The sequence below is a fragment of the Zosterops lateralis genome (assembly GCF_965231275.1).
Source record: "Zosterops lateralis genome assembly, chromosome: 4".
Taxonomy (NCBI): Eukaryota; Metazoa; Chordata; class Aves; order Passeriformes; family Zosteropidae; genus Zosterops; species Zosterops lateralis.
The window spans coordinates 11806411-11826620 of NC_139765.1; the positions used below are offsets into that span (position 1 = coordinate 11806411).

The window sequence follows — 20210 nt, forward strand, 5'->3', positions numbered from 1 at the left end:
CCCATATTGCTGTTTGCCAGTTATCTGTCAAAATGGAAATGCTCCTATTTACATGCAAATTTATATTTAAATTCAACATATAATTATCTTTAAAAGCAAAATTGAGACTGCAGTTATCTTGCATTTTTTTAAACTAAAATATTACTATCAATAAGGTAATTTCTGAGCCCATGTTTGTTGTTTTCTCCTCTGCAGAGGTATGTGTTTTTCATGAACCCTCAGAAAGTAAAGCCTCCAGAGGATCTGCAGGATCTGGGGGTGAGGTTCCTGCAGCCATTTGTCAATTTGCTCTCAAAGGCAACTTATTGGTGGATGAACACTCTCATTATTTCTGCTCACAAGAAACCTGTGGACCTGAAGGCCATTGGGAAGCTCCCAATTGCAATGAGAGCACTGACAAATTATGTCTGTCTCAAAGAAGCCTATGAAGAACAAAAGGTAATAACAGGTGTCCATGTCACTGTTTGGCCTTAGAAAGCCAAAGTGTCACTTTGAATTTCTTCAGCTTTCATGAAATCCTCATTTTAGGAATTTTCAGTTCAGGACTGTTTGTTCTAAGGTGAAACATTGGCGTAGGAAGTTCCAATCCAATAGTTACTGTTTGGTTTTAAGTGAATTTATAGCAGGAGAGAGTTGCCAAACTGAGTGCAACTGGAAACTAAAACCACAACAAGAGTGATCACTTGCTAGATTTTAACAGTGAAAGATTTGTTTAAATCTTAGCTACTTATGAAACTGGAAGGCATTCTGTCCACAGTTTCAGCTGGAAAGACTCATCTTCAACCTTTTTTTTTTTCTCCTGGCAGAGAAATAGCCAAAACCACACATCAAGAATAGCCAAAACACTGGTGTCTTAGCAGAGATGTAGTCACCAATCCCAAACACAGAACCATACAGGCTGCTATGAAGAAAATTAACTCCATCCCAGCCAGACCCAGTACAGAAAGCATGGTTGGGAAAACTCACTGGATAGGGCAGGATTTTTCAGGGAAACTTCTGGATGCATTTAGGCAGCTCTTTGCTCCCAACAGCTAATGGAGCTGCAGGCTGTTTTCTGTTCCTTCTGAGATGAAACAATTATCACTACAATTGTTTGTATTTTAACAGATATAGGTTGCTTCTCTTTCCTTCTGCAGTTGAGGATTACAGAGATGAGAGATCAAGATCTTTCTCATTTAGGCAGAAAGCTGCTGAGTTTTTGGAACTGAACTTTTCACAGCAGCCTGGGAGAGGTACATCCCTTAGACCAGCTCCTTAGGGTGCCTAAACCCTACTTAAAGAGGCCAAAGAGGGATGTGCACCTACGTGGCTTAAGGACCTGAGTCTGTGCCATTCTTGATGACAGGCACAACAGCTGGGTGCCAGCATTTGTCTGTAGCTCGTTCACATCTGCAGGTCTGTGTCTGCACAAAAATGCAGTTCAGATGTCAAAAGGCAAGTTAAATGTGCATTTCTGATGTGCATGAGCACAAACTTTCAGTGTGTAGCTTCCCTCAGGGTGTGCCATGCACATATAAACACTTGCATAAATGTTACATATGCAGTTACACTCACCTACATTTCTGATGCTGCCTTACATCAGATATTTTGTGTTCTGTAGCTGTCTAAAGTCTTGAGATTACCACAGCCTCTAGCACATTTGTGCTGCTACTATTCAAAAACAGGCTGAAACCCTGAAGTAAACTGGTATTTTGTAGATAAAGTTAAAGTAAACCAAATGGCTAAAGGAAATCCAAGGAGCCAGGCAGTGGGACTCACTGTAGTTCATTCCTGTGGAGAAATGTTGGCTTGTGCCTGGTTGGGCCAGAAAACAGCTGCAGAATTAGGAAAATTCTTCAGCCTGGAGAGTAGTCTGCAGTCTGGGGGAGGTGATATGCCACTGTCTCTTCTGCCAAGTGTGTATTTTACACTAATCTCCTGTAACTGGTGAGGGGAGCCTCACAGCCTCCTCTGGATTAAGTGGGGTTACCCCAGCCTGTGCCTGGAGATAGCTGATCTCAGCTGTGCTCCATAGCCCTGCAGAGAAAAACTCCTGCTCCTTCCCAAATCCTTCTTCTCACATCTTGATGAAAGATGCTGAACATGACCCTGAATACTCTGTATTGTGAAATGCCTTTGAGATAGCTCACATGATATTGTCTTTCTATCTCTTCTGAATGCTATGAAAATGGAAATAATTTTATCAATTATCACATAATTCCATTTACTTTCCCAAACTCCCCCACCCCCCCCCCAAAAAAAAAAAAAAAAAAAAAAAAAAAAAAAAAAAAAAAGGTGCTCCCATTTCTGTTCTTGCTTGGCTTTTGCTTCTGCTTCTATTGAAGCTGTCAAGATATTTCACACCACATATCTGTGCATCATATATTACATATCCAAAAATAGATTTAGCATGTTAAAATCCTGTATAATTTGTCCTGATGGTCAATAGAAAGCTTTTCTTCTGGGAACTTAATAGAAAAATCAATTTTTCAAGTCAAGGACCATTAGTTTCCTATGTGTGCTATTCATGTCCCACTATGGGTCTTACCTGTTAGGGCCAAGAAAAGGAGGAATGAAATTGTGTTCACTATCAATGACAGGGACAGTTAGTTGACAGACAGTTCAATAATGTTAACTATCAATCACAGGATAATTGCCCTTCAGCACCAGACTCATACTGCCAGCTCCAGAACTGTGGGAATAGTTTGATTTCCATATTTACTGAGGCAAACCTTATGGGTGAATTGAATTATCAGCAAGCACTGTCTCACTGCTCTTTATTCCAATGTGGAGTGCCCAAGGTAGAGAAAATTATAGGAATTTGAAAGGAAGTTGACAAAGACAAGGAAAATCTAATCAAGTGACACAGCTGAGAACAGTAGCCCAGACTGGTTAATTAACACCACAGCATTCTATGCAAGCCTATAACACTTCAAGACCATTCTGGAAAAGAAATTATGATTAGAAAAAGGTCTTCCTCCTCTCTTCCTGTTACATGCTTCAGCTAATATAAAGTCCTGACAAAAAAAAAATTAAAAACAATGTTTAGCAATAAAGTAGATAATTTAATTAGTATTTTTTTTGGAAAGGAAAAAGATTTCATATAGTGATGACCAATGTGTGAATTGCAGTAACAGTGAAAATGGCTATTAAATTGTTAGAGAAATAAGGTTTTACCATTTCCACTTAACAAATTTACTATTAATTGAATGCCCAGAATAAGATAACTATTTTTTCCCAAAAGATGGCAGCCGTTTACCCAATAACTTAGCTTAGCTCCTCTCAAGCTGCTAAAGTTATTAATAATTTATTTGAGGAACGTGATTAACCCTTTTTGGGCACTCAAGCTCAAAACCCATTAGGCCACACATTCAGAGCCTTTTGTCTGGGCAACTCACATGAGGCCCTCATGCTCTTTCCCTCCTCAGAGGGAACAGTTTAGTTCTCACCCTTTTCTGAAATGGTAGCTCTAATTTGACCCCTTGGTGCTTATTTCTCCTTCCTAAGCTCCTTGGCATTGGCCTGGTCCAGTCTCTGGCAGCCCCCTGATCCACCTGCACATTTTTGGCACAATGCATGTAATCCATCTCACTGTGGAAATGGCATAAAAGGGAAAAACTGAGAAAAGAAGGAAATAAAAGACATGAGGCAGTCAGGCAGGTTACAGGCATGTTTGCTTTTTCTTTGGTGAACTTGCTGGGGCAGGAGGTGGTTGTTGCTTGGCTGTGCTTAAAATGTCTCTGTGAATGCTCAAGAGGGCTTGCAGCTTGCAGCTTGCAGCTTGCAGGCATCTGTGCTACTTGAGAAATGACAGATGCTTGTTTAAAGTGTCAAAAGGTGCTGCCTGAAGTGCAAAGCAGCACTCTGCAGAGCACGGCTCTGGTCAGTAAAACTCTTCCTTTGTTAAACTGAAAGGACTTCAGGAGTATTAGAACTCCTCTGATTACACAAAGCCATGTCTGCTAGTTGGTGTTTTAGCTAAAAGCTCTGATACTCTGTAAATTCACAGATCTGAGGGCTAGAAAGGACCCTTAGTTGATTTAATCTTACCTCCCGTCCTGGTCTGCTGCTTTCATTTTTTGAGCACAGTTATCATTGATTGGTTGAAGTCTGTCATCCTGGAAGGCTTCCAAGAGATGGAAAAAAATCCAGATAAATTAAATTAAACTATATTCCTGTAATTGTGATGTATTTTTCCTGCAATCAGAAGCCTTTACCGCTTGTGAAACCAGGATTACCCACGTGAGCAAAGGGCTGAAATGTCAGACCTTCCTCTGAGCACGCACGTGACAAGGGACACGGCTGCCTGCCAGGATGATAATCTGTGCTTGCATTACTGTGTCCACAGGTTGAGGAAAGTGGTGGGATATAGAGGTGAGAAACCACAGTTACCAAGGGGAGGTAGAACTGGAATTTGCTGTGAAGAATGTCTGAAATCTGTCAATAATTACATGTTTGCTGCCTCAGCTGGTCCAAACCACCTTTCAGGAACATTTGGGCATCCAGACAGGAATGTTGCCATATAAAGCCTGGGGGGGCTTCTCTTAATGCACTGCATACCCTTTTCTGTTTTCCAGAAAAAGGTGGAGGACCATCCCAACCGGAGTCCCTCCATTTGGTTGGCCATGTACAGTGCTTTTGGACGGCCAATCCTGCTCAGCAGCACCTTCCGCTACCTGGCCGACTTGCTGGGCTTTGCTGGGCCACTCTGCATCTCTGGAATTGTCCAGGGCTTCCAGAATACAACCAATAATATAAATACCACAGAAAAGGTAACCTGACAATGTGGATTGAAAGGCTCTGGTAGTAGTTTTAGAGTCATATCAGGTATTTAAGACAAATGGCTGCATGCTTTGATAGGTCTGTGGTCATCACTGTTATTTCACAGTTTCTCTCAAGCAAATTGAGTATTTCTGTTGTGAGAGACAATCAAGTTATAAACCTGAGCAGTGGGAGCCTTGGGTGGGAATGGAACATAGGTCGTGGAGGCTCCTCCCAGCTCCCCAGCCATCTGTTTTGATGGAGTCATCCCAGCAGTTCTGGGAAGAAGGAACGACTTTTTCTGCTCTCTTCAACTGTGCCTGTTTGTCTCAGGCAGAACACACACTGATGGTGCCTCAATGATGCGTCCAGCCTGGGAATTTTGCTTAAATCCTGTCCGTTTGTCAGTTTATACTTCACTGACAATTTTGAGTTCTCCCAAATCTTTTTTTTTTTTTTTTTTTACTGGGAGGCTGAGAGTAGCTAGTCCCTGTTTGTGGCTAATTGTATTGATTGCTGCTGTGATGAACTGTGTTGGCACATATTGAGAAATTGAAAAGTATCCACTTTACTCAATGGTGTTCTTGATACTAGAGATGCACAAGAGATGCCAGGTCAGTGCTCATTTCAAGTTTCACTGAGACTGAATTTTCAGGCATCACCTCTAAATGCTGAGCAAGCCTCTGGTACAGAACATTTTCTGTCATAAGAAAAAGAATTTATGAGTAATTAATGAAAAGATACAGTTAAAATTATTTTACTGACAGCAGAGAAAAAGTGACAAAGACATTTTCCTGCATTTGTCTTCTGATAGAGAAACATCTGCATACAGTTTTTGGAGTGTTTTATCTCTGAATGAGTAGATAGGTATGTAATGGAATAGCATTATCCTCTCCAGATAAAGTATTTGACTGCCATCACTATCCAAATATCTTTTCATTGGCTGCTCACTCCTGACATTTCATTTTCTTGACTGATGGTCCCAATTTGGCTTGAGGCTTTCACTGCACTGAAGGAGAGTTTAATTGTATAGCTTATGAAATAAAGCTTTTTATCATCCCTGAACCTGTGCATGCTGGATTTGAGCCACAAAATTACAAGGCAAATGCATGTTTTGCCTTGAAACATGTTTGGATTTTTTGCATGTAGAACAAACAAATTATTTAAGCTTGAAAATAATTCCTGGATCTCAGATTTAGGAATCTGTACCTTGTTTGCTTCCTTTATATTTTATATTCTTCAGTGTAGTGGCTTCAGTTATGGCTTTTTAAGGTTTTAATGAGCATTGGCTGAAGGGAAGATTGGAATCATTGGAGATCTTGAAAGCACTTGGCTTGGTGACAGTCACTATTTCTCTTGGATACATTTCAGAATGCATTTGCCTTTAATTTATGGATTTTGATAAACTTTCTCTTGGTTGTTCTTGCTATTAAACATTTCTCCTTTAAATTCTCTCTAGTTCCAATTAATGTGAATATTGTTTAATTTTATGCTTATTCTGCCTTAATTCCTGAGAACTCTATCTACATTAAAAAGGTATCTACAAATATTATTTTCTTATTGATGTCCCCACTATGAAAACAAGGGGAAGTTAGATGCAGCATAATATTAAGAGAAAAGTTTTTAAATATATATATCTCATAATTCATGCACTTAAGCAACCCTTTTTTCAAGGAATCTTGGGCAGATGGCTTTCTTTCTTATATTGCCTATTCCTTTCATCTCAGAATCAGGCTGGATATTTCAGTAGAACAGGCTTTTTCCTTCTTTTTTTTTTTTTTTTTTTTTTTTTTTTTTTTTTTTTTTTTTTTTTTTCCCCTGTAAGAATTCCAGTACATCCTGCTTCCAGCTGGGTCGGAAATACCAAAGGAACAGTCTTCCTTGGAGTATTTTGGTACATTTGTTTCCTTTTCTGCCTGAAACAGCAGAACAGTGAACACAAAAACTAGAAAATTAAAGCAAAGGGCTTTAAACAAGATTTTTTTTTCTCTTCCACGTTAAAACATTTAAATCTCATTTTATGCAGAATACTGGCGTGTATAGTCTTATGTTATTCAGAATTTATGGGTATCATAGACTATATTTGTGGAAGGCATTGTTTCCAGAATATGCAAATGCAACATAAATAACATAATCCCATATAATAAAAAATATTTTCTTGCAGCTTCTCCTTGGGGTAGGTGGAATGAGCTTTATTTTCTACTGAGTAACATTTCTATTCTACAAATCACCAGAATTTGATGGGGAAACTAAAGACAAGGCAGACATGGTGATCTTATTGTTCCTTTCCTGCTAAAACAAAATCATTTTAGAACTGCTAAAACATCTCAATCTTCTGTCTTTGGAACAGGAGTGGAGTTTTAAATTTGTATCCAAATTATTTTAACATAGAGGTTAGTGAGAAATCTGATCTCTATAAGTTTCCCATAATACCACAGTATGTTTTATTCTAATGCAATTATTCAATTTGCTTGTTTCCAGCTTTTGGGGAATATACAATCCCTTCTATGGCACTTGCATCATTTTTTCCTTTCTTTTCAGGTGAAGGATCCATCAAACTCCTACCTTTCATCAGAGGAATTCCTCAGGAATGTTTATGTCTTGGCAGTCCTTCTGTTCCTGGCCCTTATTCTGCAGAGAACATTCCTGCAGGCTTCCTACTATGTGACCACAGAGACTGGCATCAACCTGCGGGGTGCCTTGCTGGTGAGCAAAGATCTGCCAGAAGATTCACTAATAACAGCTCCAGCTTTGTGGTTTCATTTGCCTCATTCTTTATCTGAAGACTGACTTGAAATGATGGTTTCAGAGAAGATATGTGCTGTATTTTTATACAGAAAACTGGACAAAGTAGTGCTGGCAAACTGCTGGCAGGAATTCCTTTTGCTAAAAACTAATCCCATCATCCTTATCTGCTGGAAGTTTAACACCCATTAAAAACCCATGCATATAAAAACACAGCTTTACAATGTCAGATAGATGAAGATCAGAAGTGTCATTTTGGCTCTGCACCTGCTTTGTTCATTTGCTTATGAGTTTGCTTTTGCTGACTGTGGACAGAGTCATCTGCAAAGTGTCCTTGTTTTATGGGAACGCTGTGCATGCACTGGGAGTGGTGACTCTGGATCTTTGTGCCCTTTAGCACAGAGCCCTGTGGGATGGGACGGGAGTGATTCATCTGCAGGGCTGTGTCTGTAACCCCAGCATCCCTTAACCCTCTGTGAGAGCCTTGTTATGAACTGGAGCCAGCAGCTCCAGCCCAGCACGTTGTGGGGGGTGTAGCAGGGCTCTGCACAGACAAAACTCCACAGGCAGAAGCTGGAAGTGATGTTTTGCCAGATGTAACTAACCATGGGAATATCATCTCAGCATAGAGGCTCATTTTTTTTGTACTTGCTCTGATTGATGGAGCTGCTTCGAACATTTTCTGCCTTCTCCCAGGATAGATAGTACAGACTTGGGGATGAAAGAGCTCCTGATTATTTCCTTTTAGTGACTCCTTTTTGTGACTCCCACTTACCAAAATTGGGACTCTTTAGGGCTATATGCAGCTGATTTAATTCACCAGGCATTTTTGGTTAATTCTACAGGATACACTTTATTCATGAAGAAAATGGGTCAAAAAGGACACTATTTTTAAAATTTCCTCAGAGCTGCAGCATTTGATGTTTGGTCATAACTGCAAACTGGCCTCACAATATTTGTCTTTAAAATTCAGTAGATGTAAGCCCTGATTAATTATAATCCCTGTTAAACTCCTACAAATTTTATGGAAAGGAATGGCCAGGTAAGGGAGAGAAACCCAAACGAGCACATACCCACTCTGAGCAAACTTCACAGCATGAATTTACCTGTCTTATCAGAAAAAAGGATCGCTTTGACAGACAGTGTCACAGAAAAGCAGGCTCAGCAGATGCTTGTTAAAAAAGCTTCTTTGGCCAATTTCCTAAATTTTGATATTTTGTTGTCATTGTTTGTTCTATTTTAGGTCTGCATTAAGCAACAAACCTTTTAAGAGGAATTGGAGTTTTTTAAAGTCAGTTCTCTCTCTTGTGCTTTCTCTCACTCTGTCTCCATTTCTCTCTGTCTCAGGTGAGAGACTGGGAGAAGGGCTGTCCTAGGTAGAGGCTGATGATGCAGTTTGAAATATCCCACTGATAATGTTCTTTTATAATTACATTGTTTTAATAACTTCATTTTTCCCCCCTTTCTTACAGGCAATGATATATAATAAGATCCTGAGGCTTTCTACATCCAACTTGTCCATGGGAGAGATGACACTGGGACAAATCAATAACTTGGTTGCCATAGAAACCAACCAGTTGATGTGGTTCTTGTTCCTGTGCCCCAATCTGTGGGCAATGCCTGTTCAGGTAGAGCATCCAAGTCAGGGCCTGATTTCAGAGATCCTCCAGCCTGGCTGAGGACACTGTATGTCTGGGACACTGCCACAAAATCCAGAGGGGAACCTGCACTTCTCACTAAGATTAACAAGCAGAAAGGTGGCCCAAGTGCTGGAAAGGTGTCTCTCCAAGGGCCAGTGAAGAGAGAGGGGTTTTTTAGCAGAATTTCCATGTCTATGACTTGAAGAATGAGCACCTGCAATCCTTTTCCTGTTCATATTTCTTCCCCCGTTGACACAAATCCATTGCTTTTTTATTTTGCCACCTGGCATCAGCACTAAGCATTGCTTCTTCAGTGTCCACTTGTTACTGGGTTTTGTGGCAGGACCAACAGCAATTGAATCGTGTTCCATGACTGAAGTGAACACTTGACAATGCTCAGAGGAGATCTCATCTAAGCAAACTTAGTCACTGAACACATCTACTTCTTAACAAACCTGGGAAAGAAATGGAGGCAGATCTGTAGGAAGGAAAGGTTGAGATTATTTAGCTTGAAAGAAATCTCCAACAATGCCCATGATTTAATGACCTGAGACATGCTCCGTGATTTTCCATGAGGCTTGGACTCCTGTAACCTCTTCAGAATTTTATATCAGGGTGTGCTTGGCACTTACCTTTCAGTGATCCCACTGGCATTAAAGAGTATTTTAAAGGGGTAGAACCAACTCTTATAGTAGATCTGTTTTGCTGAATTTCCTGAAACTGTATCAGTAATTTATTTTATTAGTCAGTAATTACTACTACTAATGGGTTGAATAGGGTTTAGAATATCATGAAATAATTTGTGAAAAAAAGGCAAAAAAGGCCACATGGAAACAGAAATTAGAAAAAATATATAGGGTTTCATTTAACTGTTTCACATCCTGGGAAGTGGATGGAAATGTTGCTATCAATACTTTGGAAGTTATTAAATGAACAGGGCATCTGAATGCTGTGGTTAGGTATGGTAATTTGTAGTACAGGAATCTGAAACGCTAAATATTGCTTAAAAATGTTAAACTTCATTGATTCTTACTTTTGATGTTGTATAATAAGAAGGGAGATTTAAAGACAGACTTTTTAAAGAGATAAAACTGTGAGATATGCAACTAATTCTGTATGCCCTCTTATCACTGAGGACATCTCTCTACCATAAAGTGGAGCTTTTAATAGCAATATTTATATAGCAGAGCTTGAATTAACTCAGGAACCAGAATCACAGCAGTCACATCACAGCCATTCCCAGGTAACCTTCTGTGGGAAGTGTTCCCAAACCCTTTGCAGGACTAAGGCAGCATTTTCCTCCAGAGCTGTGTGGTACTGATGCCCAAGCTCAGTTTGTGTCAGTCTCAGCACATCTGCTTCATGCTTCAGTGCCTGTCTGCAATGTCCCTCTGCCTGCAGTTGCACAGGGACACTACAACAGAATGCAACTGTGATCCATGACAGCCCTAAGACCTCTGAATGCTTCCAGAGTGAGGTAAGGAGCTCTACTGTAAACAGGACTTGAGGCCAGGAGCTCTGTAAAATGCTTCAGGGCAAGCACCATCATTTTAGTCCTCCTTTAGTTTTGTGGAAACCCAGTCTGGAATTAGAACCACCAGGCACTAACACAAACTATTTAGTTAATGTCAAAAAGAAAGGCTTCTGGGTTTATTTCCCACACTTTCCAAATGTGACCTCCTGAAGTAGAGGCTCAACTGATTCCTATGAACCATTTAAATGTTTATCAGAAGAACAAACATTTTTCTCTTGGTGTGGCTCTGGCATATTGAAGCCTACTTTTTTTTCTTTCTCTGTGTTGCTTTTCTCTTCACAGATAATAATGGGTGTGATCCTCCTCTATAACCTACTGGGAGTGAGTGCCTTGGTTGGGGCTGCTGTCATTGTGCTCTTAGCTCCCATCCAGTACTTCATAGCCACCAAGCTGGCTGAGGCTCAAAAAAGCACTCTTGTAAGTGGCATTTGTGATCCAGAAATGAGAGCAGGATTTTTGGGTTCTGTTCTTGCAGTTAGTGAAAACCACTGTGTGGTTTGGGCAGGCCATCCCTCAGTTTCACTGTCCCTCCCTGGTTATTTTTTCTGTGGCTTAGAGTCTCTTCCTTCCTCACAATTTGTCAGAAGAGAATCTCAAAGAAGTATGTGGGCCTTGACCTGCCATCTCTGCAAAGAGTATTTTTAATCCAACTAGCACAATTTCATCTGAATTCCATTCCATGAAAGGGTGTTATTCCCACATGCAGATGTTGTATTTCATGGGATGTCAGCAAACAGTGCAAATGACTGATAAATTATAGCAGGAAAGTATTAAAGAATGTGCACAGCCTCCCTCTGTAAAGTCTAGAGACTTTTTACCCTCAGCCCAAGCTTTGTATTCTCTAAAAATCAGTTGTCACTGCTGGATTATTATCTATGCACATCTAAATTCTTCAGTGCTGTAAGTTTATTTTTCTGCCTCATTTTGTTCACCAATTAGAAATGTTTCGTACTCCTTTGTCTAATTTTTAACTTTTTTGCTGTGGCCTTTGAACTTTTTAAATAAACCTTTGATGTTTAAGTTGCCAAATATTTAGACATCCTTTTTATCTTAATATTCAGTAAGCAAATTATTGATGCATGGATCTAATTGCCAGCACACTTCAGTCCTGTTGAGTTGTGTCAGTTTTTATAAGATGTACAAATTGAACAGAGGACTTATCTTTGCATGTTTTCAGAAATGATCTTTCCTGCTGCTCCATTCTGACTTCCTCTGACTCAAAACCTCTTTTGGATTATGATTTTATCAAAATTCATGATTTTACCAAAACTTATGATTATTGTTTTCTGATGAGGGGAAATTAGCTAAATGCAAATAATATCTCATTTATTTTCACAACTGGATCCCAGAATGATTCTTGCATCAGCAAATACACACATTTAAGTTTCTGTCTATTATTATGGACACCACTGACCTACTAACCCAGCTCCCTGAGTTTCACCCTCTTTTTGAAGGGTTGGAAAGTTTTGAGTTATTTTTCTTTGCAGAAAAGAGTCACTTAATTTCCCCTAATGGTTGTAAATATTTTAATACCTCCAAAGAAAATGATTTTTTTTTTCTCAGTATGGCACCCGTACAGAATTACAAATGAACAAAATTATTTTTAAATGAATTTAACAACAGAAGTGAGGTGAAAAGAGGGTTGTAATTAAGACTACAAACAATAATCAATTTTTTCCCCTGATTTTCTCTTGAAATGAAGGACTATTCTACTGAGAGATTAAAGAAAACCAATGAGATACTGAAAGGCATTAAGCTATTAAAGCTCTATGCTTGGGAGCACATCTTTTGTACAAGTGTGGAAGAAACGAGAATGAAAGAGCTCACCAGTCTCAAAACCTTTGCACTTCATACATCTCTTTCCAGTAAGTAACTGTGTTTTTAGTGCTTGGAAAAGTATCCTGTTTTTCATGTCAGCATTCCTCCCAGCTTCAACTAAAGAGTGATAAAGCTGTGCCTGTGACAATTTTATTTGTGTGTAATGTCATTAAAATTAAAAGGCATGATAAACACATAACACAGAAATTCGAAAGGATAAAATACATATTTTTGATTTTTTTTGCAGTAAGTTTTCTGTTACTTTTGTTGTCATATTATAGTTAGGAGATGCTTTATAGTAAGAAGGTTCCAGATAATATTGGCAACTCTGATTGCAGCAAAGATAAATTATGTTTTCTGCATAGAAATTGTGTTTTCTGCAATGTAGAAGGGTTGAGTAATGTTTTAGTTGTGTTTCATATTACTTGTGCACACAATGGTTTTTATCCTAGTTTAGTAGAGTAGACAAATGAGAGAATTCCATGGCTTATTTGTTGGTGTGTTTAAGGTCTCCGACTATCAGGGAAGGAAATTTCTTCCTGCAGACTGATTTTCCTTTGGGAGTTTTAATTACTTGAATTAGAAATAAATGGATTATTTTAGTGTCATATATTTACTGTAAAATTTTTTTATTTCCTGTAATCTAATGCTTATTTTATTTCTCTTTCCCAGTTTTTATGAATGCAGCCATACCAATAGCAGCTGTTCTTGCAGTAAGATATGGTTTTTCTCAGTTTTCCTTATAAAAAAGGGAGAGGAGAATGGGGGGAGGGGTGTAAAAAGAAAGAAAGGGCACCACTGTTACTGTAGGACCTATTCTTCATAAAATCAGCAGATGAATTAAGGTGCCTCTGATAACTGTAGGAGAGCACTACCCTGAAAGTTTTCATTCCCAGAAGATGGATTGATAAAACCAAAGAGAAAAATAATTTTTTACAATAAGAAAGAAAAACCATTACATCTTGAATTTTTTGAAGGAAGGAAGGAAGGAAGGAAGGAAGGAAGGAAGGAAGGAAGGAAGGAAGGAAGGAAGGAAGGAAGGAAGGAAGGAAGGAAGGAAGGAAGGAAGGAAGGAAGGAAGGGAGGGAAGGGAAAGAAAGAGATCATTACAACTTGAAAGAAGATCCATTTTGTTAAGCTAATTTTGAAAGGGTTTTTGAGTGTCTTTTCTTGTCTCTTTAGCAGCAAAACTTATTCCTGTTTCAAAATGCATCATGAGGCTCCATTTGAGCTTTCAAGAAAGGGTACACTGCATTTTAAAGAGGAATAAATTTTGCTTGTCCTCTAGCCCAGTTTAAATCTCAGCTTCATGCACTAGAGGAGCTGTGCCATGCTGGTCAGTAAGGAGCTTTCATAGACCAAATTTTGAGGGCAGGGTATGCTGAGAGTGTGTACAAGAACTGGAACATTATGACCAGAATTCTGCATCTGTGAAAAAAAACCCTAAGATTTGTTTAGATTCTCACAGATTTATTATTTTTTCTGGGTTGTGTGTTTCCTGTAAACCCTAAAGTCAATTACAAAGCTGTAATCAAATGCTGGATTTTACAATGAAAATTTTTTCACTCTTCAATGTGTACACCTCTAGAAATCACTGGCAAGATTTAAAAATCTATTTTGCTGTAGCAGAACACACCTTTCTCTTCAGTTTACTCTGATTCTCAGTGAACTGAGGTAGTTATTAGACTTAGCTGAGCAAAATATTTTGCTTGCTGTCCTCGTTCATCTTGTTCAAGAATCCTTGTCCTGACATGCTGTTTCCCTGATGTGACAGACCTTTGTGACTTATGCATACACCAATGAAAAGCCACTGCAGCCTGCCCAGGCATTTGCATCCTTGTCCCTGTTCCACATCCTGGTCACTCCTCTGTTCCTGCTCTCCACCGTGGTGCGTTTTGCAGTCAAGGCCATTGTGAGGTATGTGGTTCTTCTCCTTCCTCCAACTCCTGAACACTCATGTTCAGTACCAGAAAAGGTTGTTTCTACATGCTCACATGGAAGAGTGTTATGAGGTGGGACTCTGATGCTAAAGATGTGAGAGAAATCACAGGGACCCTTTGTTTTTACTGCATGGCACAGAGACAAAGAAACACAGCACAGAAAGGACAGGGAGCTGCTGGAGCCAGGCCAGAGCAGGGACACCAAGGCAATCACAGGGATGGAGCAGCTCTGCTGGGAGGAAAGGCTGAGGGAATTGGGATTGTTCAGCCTGGAGAGGAGAAGCCTTTGGGATGACCTCATTGTGGCCTTGCAGTGCCTGAAGGGAACCCACAGGAAAGATGGAGAGAGACTCTGGACAAGGGGCTGGAGAGACAGGACCAGGGGGAATGGCTTCACACTGACAAAGAGGAGGTTTAGATTGGATATGAGGAAGAAACTGTTCCCTGTGAGGATGGGGAGGCCCTGGCACAGGTTGTCCAGAGAAGCTGTGGCTGCCCCATCCCTGGCAGTGTGCAAGGCCAGGCTGGATGGGGCTCTGAGCAAACTGGGATAGTGGAAGGTGTCCCTGCCCATGGCAGGGTGTCAGAATGAGGTGCTTAAAGGATTCCTCCCAACCTAGACCACTCTGTGTTTCTATGATTCCTACTGTTCCATTATTTTTACAATTTCATTAACTTTGGCAGTTTGGATTCAGAGCTGCAGTGTCCTTCCTTGGGAGATGCTCCTCCTCTCACACTGTGGTTACCCACCACGGCCCTTCCCTAGCACTCTCTGGGCTCTTGTCAGCTCTGAGGGGGTGAGAGAGCCTGGTGTGAAGCTCTCTAGCAAGACCAGCCCTGCTGAAGCAAGGAAGAGTAACTGTCTTAACCTTACCTCCATATAAACTGCATTGGGCTGAGGGTGAGAATTTAATGATGTCCTGCATCCTGTTCCAGGTATTTATTTCTGTAAAAGAGCCCAACAAAGCAGCTTCCTTCATACTGGGCTATAGATCACTTAATCTTGAAGGAGTAGATTGATCTCAGTCAAATTTCAGGCTTTTGGGTATTGTGTCAGTGGCTTGTATGGACAGAGTCACAGTTAGAGGGGTGGTTGTGCAGACCTACGCACTACCAAGGTGTCCCAAGAGGTGCAAAGTGACATCTGGTTGGCAGTAGAGTGTCAGATGCCAAGCACTAGCAGGATGTGAAGACAGAACTAACCTTCCCACCCAGAAACATCATTCCTTCATGCCAAGGCTGAGTCACATTGGCAAGATAATGCATTGCTGCTGTCACTGCCTCTTTTAGGTGGGTAATGGTAATACCAAACATCAGTCAAGGAGACTTTGGGCTCCACAGCTGTGATTTGCCAGTACCACACTGACTTTAAAAAACAAAAATAATTAAACAGAGTTTATTTTTATCAAAGCAGCAGCAGGAGCAGGGCCACATGAGACGTTTTCCCTAGGTTGAAAATTATTTCTGAGTAGTGGAAAATCTCCAAGCTCCTCTGTAAATCATCCAAGCCTCTGCATCTCTGTACTATGTTTAGCATAGCCCTAATATCAAAATGGTGTGTACATTTTCCTTTACACTGCTGGCCACCCCACAGGACACTATTCAATGACCAGATTTGCCAAAACAAACTGCATCCTTTGTCAAACTCATTTCCTAGCATCTTTCTCCCATGAACATCATGTCCCCCAAGTGAAGGATAAAGAATGTGTATTTGGCCACTCCATGGGTCTGTCCTCAATCAAATACATATATGAGTATGTGCTTATTATTTTCGTGATTCAGAGCTTATACTTTGGTCAGAATCTCAATTTTCTGTTCAAGAGTAGTTCTAGTGCCACTAAAACTTCTGAGGGTACTTCATTCAAGTGCAAAATAAGGGTTGATGTCATTTTAGATTCATGATGAAAGCAAGGTCTTGTATGTTCGACAACAAAATTATTTCTTGCTTAGCCCCTTATGTAAGACTGAAATTCTGATATGGAAACATATCAGAATTTATGAGGCACATAAATTTTCTGTTCAAAAGAGGTGATAGGAATAGGCATCCTGGCAGGAGGAAATAATGACAATGCTTTCTTTCTAACCTGTCTCCCTGTGGCTTGAAGGTTTATTGATAATTTAATAAAAAAAAACACAGACTGGCTTTGAAGTGAACTACTTTCCCACTTGCAGATTAATGCTCAAATCACTAATCTGAGGGCATATGTCCTGATTTCTCAGTCTCTGGCCCAATGCACCTTGATTTTAGTTTTTGCAAGGTAATCGTTTCACCATGACTGGTGTGTGATTTTGTTCATTCTTTCCCTGGAATGATAAAGACCCAGGTGCTTATGGCACTCTGAAAGGAAGGGGGACAGAAAGAGGATCAAATCCTCCTGTGATGAATAATTAATTAAGCCTGTATGCTGTGTTTCCCAGTGGACAATTTTAAGAGCTAGGCAAAGAGTTGCTGTGTCTCTGGGGCTGGCCATGGCTGTGCTGAGGCATGCACTCTCCAGCCTCTGTGTGCATGCAGTGCATAGAACCATGGAATCGCAGAATACGCTGAGTTGGAAGGGACACACCAGGATCATTGAGTCCAGCTCCTGGCCCTGCAGGAAACCCACGCTGTGTCTCACAGCATTGTTCAAATGTTCCTTGTACCCTGTCAGCCTTGTTGTGGCCATGACCATTCCCTGGGGAGCCTGTTCCAGTGCCTGACCACCCTCTGGGTGAAGACCTTTTTCCTGATGTCCAGCCTAAACCTCCCTGACACAGCTTCATGCTGTTTCCTTGAGTCCTGTCACAGGGAGCAGAGATCAGTAGTTGCCCCTTCACTTCCCCTGGTGAGGAGGCTGCAGAACTGCTGTGAGATCTCTCCTCAGTGTCTTCTTCTCCAGCCTGAACAAGCCAGGTGATCTCAACTGTTCCTCATATGCTTTTCCCTCCAGAGCCTCCACCATCCTCATGACCTCTTTTGGACAGTCTCTAATAGCTTTAATGTCTTTTTTTATAAGATGCAAAAGCTGTGTCAGGATGCACCCACTGCCCTGGCATTTCCAGAGGATAGAGGTGGGTGAATGACTTATTTCTGCACCCTGACTGCAGCAGCCTGAGAAAGGCACAGAAGACATAAGCCTGCCAAGAGGGAAACCATTCCCATGGAGCTCCCTTGGCACCCTCATGACTTGCTCTGCTCTTCATTCCCAGCTACCAGTACAATGCTTAATTATTTTCATCTGTCTTTCTTCCACACACATAAATCTTCATTTGCCATCAGGGTGGCAGATGAAAGTATCCCATGAACTTCTTTTGGAACATTTCTGATAAATCCTGCTGGCATGACTGCACAAAAAAGGAAATGTATTCGTGGAAACCTGGGTTTATGTAACTCACTGCCCTGTTTTCTTTCAAGTGTTCAGAAGCTGAATGAGTTTCTCCTGAGTGATGAGATTGGAGATGACAGCTGGAGAGGGGGAGACAGCTCTGTACCTTATGAATCCTGTAAGAAGCACACAGGACTTGTAAGTTCTGCTTTATGACCATGAATTTCAAAGCAGAGAGGCCATATAGCCCCATACAAGACCAGAGGCCAAGCTGACAGAGCCCAAGAACTTTGATTTCTACCCTGGCTCTAATACTGGCCAGTCTTGCCCCTTTTATGTCCTAATCTCTGTGTTTTTATGACATGAAGGGTCCCTAAACTCACTTTAGCATTGCCTGAGTGTCAATAGCAAAAAAAAAAAAAAAAAAAATCCCAACCAAAACCAACCATAATATGCCAACATATTTAAATATGACTAAAATTCAACCTTCTTTGTTTTTATAGAAGGCCCAGGTGGATTTCTTGTGGTTATGGGGTTTGTACTGTATATTGCCTGTACAATCCATCTTATACTGGGCATCCTTCCAGGGATGTTCCAAGAAGGATCAGTTCCTGCTTTGGGAAATTCAGAATTAAAAGTGGAAAAAAACAACACTAAACTTTTTGAAATAGGAATTAATTCCAAAATGCTGTTTCTGGACTACTAAACAGAGTGTGAATTGGAGTAAAATTTGAGGACAAAAACCACAATGAAGATGACTTGGGAAAAGGTGGTTTTTTTCATCTTGACATTTTTCTAAAGCTATATATTTCAACAGTTTCAAACTGACTGTACAATTTGAAATGTGACTGAAACTTGAAGATGGCAACAGAAGGAAAGGAGTATCACAAAATAAATTCTATTTTAGCTTGCCAACCTGAAACAACACCCCTCTTGTTTTTCTGGGCTAACAATGATAACAAAAGAAACAAAAATGAGATTGTTTCAGCTTTTATTTTATTTGTCCTGCCCACCTTTTGCTTAGTCCTACAGAGACTGAAGGTGATGGGGAGAGGGTTTGAGAATGATGGTAGAGATGAAATTTTGGATGGTTATGCATGGGAAGCAAACAATCCCAATATTTTCTGTGCTTCAGTTAAGGGTATTTAAAAAATTTAAAATGTACGGATGACAGTGGTGTATCTGTATTATCACATATTGAAAAGCACTGGCTGCTTCTCCCGAGCTGGAATGGTGGTAGGAAAGGGATCGTTTGCTTTACAGGGCACCAAATGCTGTCTTCTCATGAGGATTCCAACCTTTCTCCTGTTCTCACTTCTCTCTGTGTAGCACACCAAGGCCATCAACAGGAGGCAGCCCCTGAGGTATCAGCTCGAGAGCTACGAGCAGCCAGCAAGGAAGCAGACACGGCCTGTGGAGATTGATGATGTGGCCATTAAGGTGGTTTAGAAAATGTTTTCCTTCATGAAAATAGAGAGCAGGTCCTCCTGGAACAGCACCTGATGGTGCCCAATTGCTGTTCTTATTTCAAATTTTCCATGTTAAGAGCAAGCCCTTAAATAAGTTAGCACTTTAGCCAAATTTACAGTGGGAAGAGTGAGCTTCGGATCAGTTTTTACAATTATTTTCTGTCTTCTCAGGAAACAAAGAGGCTTCATGAGTCTAATGTCCAAGTCTTTAGTCTCATATTTGACAGCATAAAAGAATTTAGTAAATAGAGCTCAGCTAAAGATCATCCCTTTCTTGCCTTACATACATTATGTACATTTGTGTATTTATCTTTTCTTATTTGCGATTTTTTGGGGGTTTGGTAATCTTTACAAACTTAGTTTGCTTTTTTTCTCTGTGTGTACAACCATACCACATCATATCTATTAATCACAGGTTTATTTTGTGAAGGTGTTTTAAATATGAATTAATCATTCTAATTTTTTCCCCTCCAGTGTTTAAATATCTGACTTGTGATAATTGTTTTGTAGGTGACCAATGGATACTTTTCGTGGGGAAGTGGTTTAGCTACACTGTCCAACATAAACATTAGAATCCCAACAGGTAGGATGAAAGCACACCTTAAACATGAAATATATAATGTCAAATTGTTATTAATTCTACTTATTGATGTTTTGAATGGCACAAAGGTACATATTTAGAATTTTATAAGAAAAAATAGAGGTTAAAAGTATACACAAGGTCATGAGATGAGCTGTGTTGTTCATTTAGCAATATCATTAGATAAATTATGTGGCTTTTATTTATCTATATAGTTTATATAGTTCTATAATATCACAAAGTGAAGATTTAGAATAAACATGAAGAAATGGTTGAAAAAACATCATTATTATTTTTAAAAGAGAAACTGAAAAAAAAAAAAAAAGAACTCCAGACTCATTCAAACCAAGGGTTCAGATAACTCAGTATGTTATTTTCAGCAACACTCATGTATTACACTTTTCCTTCATTTATCAACATTACAGTCTTCCAGTTCACA

The 20210-nt window shown here is 40.0% G+C and overlaps 1 protein-coding gene across 13 annotated transcripts in view; it reads left to right on the top strand.

Moving 5' to 3' along the window:
* Positions 1-20210, top strand: part of ABCC9 (ATP binding cassette subfamily C member 9) — a 69086-nt gene that overhangs the window by 12392 nt on the left and 36484 nt on the right. For all 13 annotated transcript variants that reach the window (XM_083860179.1, XM_083860174.1, XM_083860176.1 and 10 more), the window contains 11 exons: positions 196-438; positions 4557-4751; positions 7282-7446; positions 8958-9113; positions 10942-11076; positions 12362-12524; positions 13150-13190; positions 14252-14394; positions 17812-17920; positions 19052-19162; positions 19702-19774. In XM_083860179.1, the coding sequence (XP_083716305.1) occupies positions 196-438; positions 4557-4751; positions 7282-7446; positions 8958-9113; positions 10942-11076; positions 12362-12524; positions 13150-13190; positions 14252-14394; positions 17812-17920; positions 19052-19162; positions 19702-19774 (1534 nt within the window). The remainder of the gene's footprint in view (positions 1-195; positions 439-4556; positions 4752-7281; positions 7447-8957; positions 9114-10941; positions 11077-12361; positions 12525-13149; positions 13191-14251; positions 14395-17811; positions 17921-19051; positions 19163-19701; positions 19775-20210) is intronic.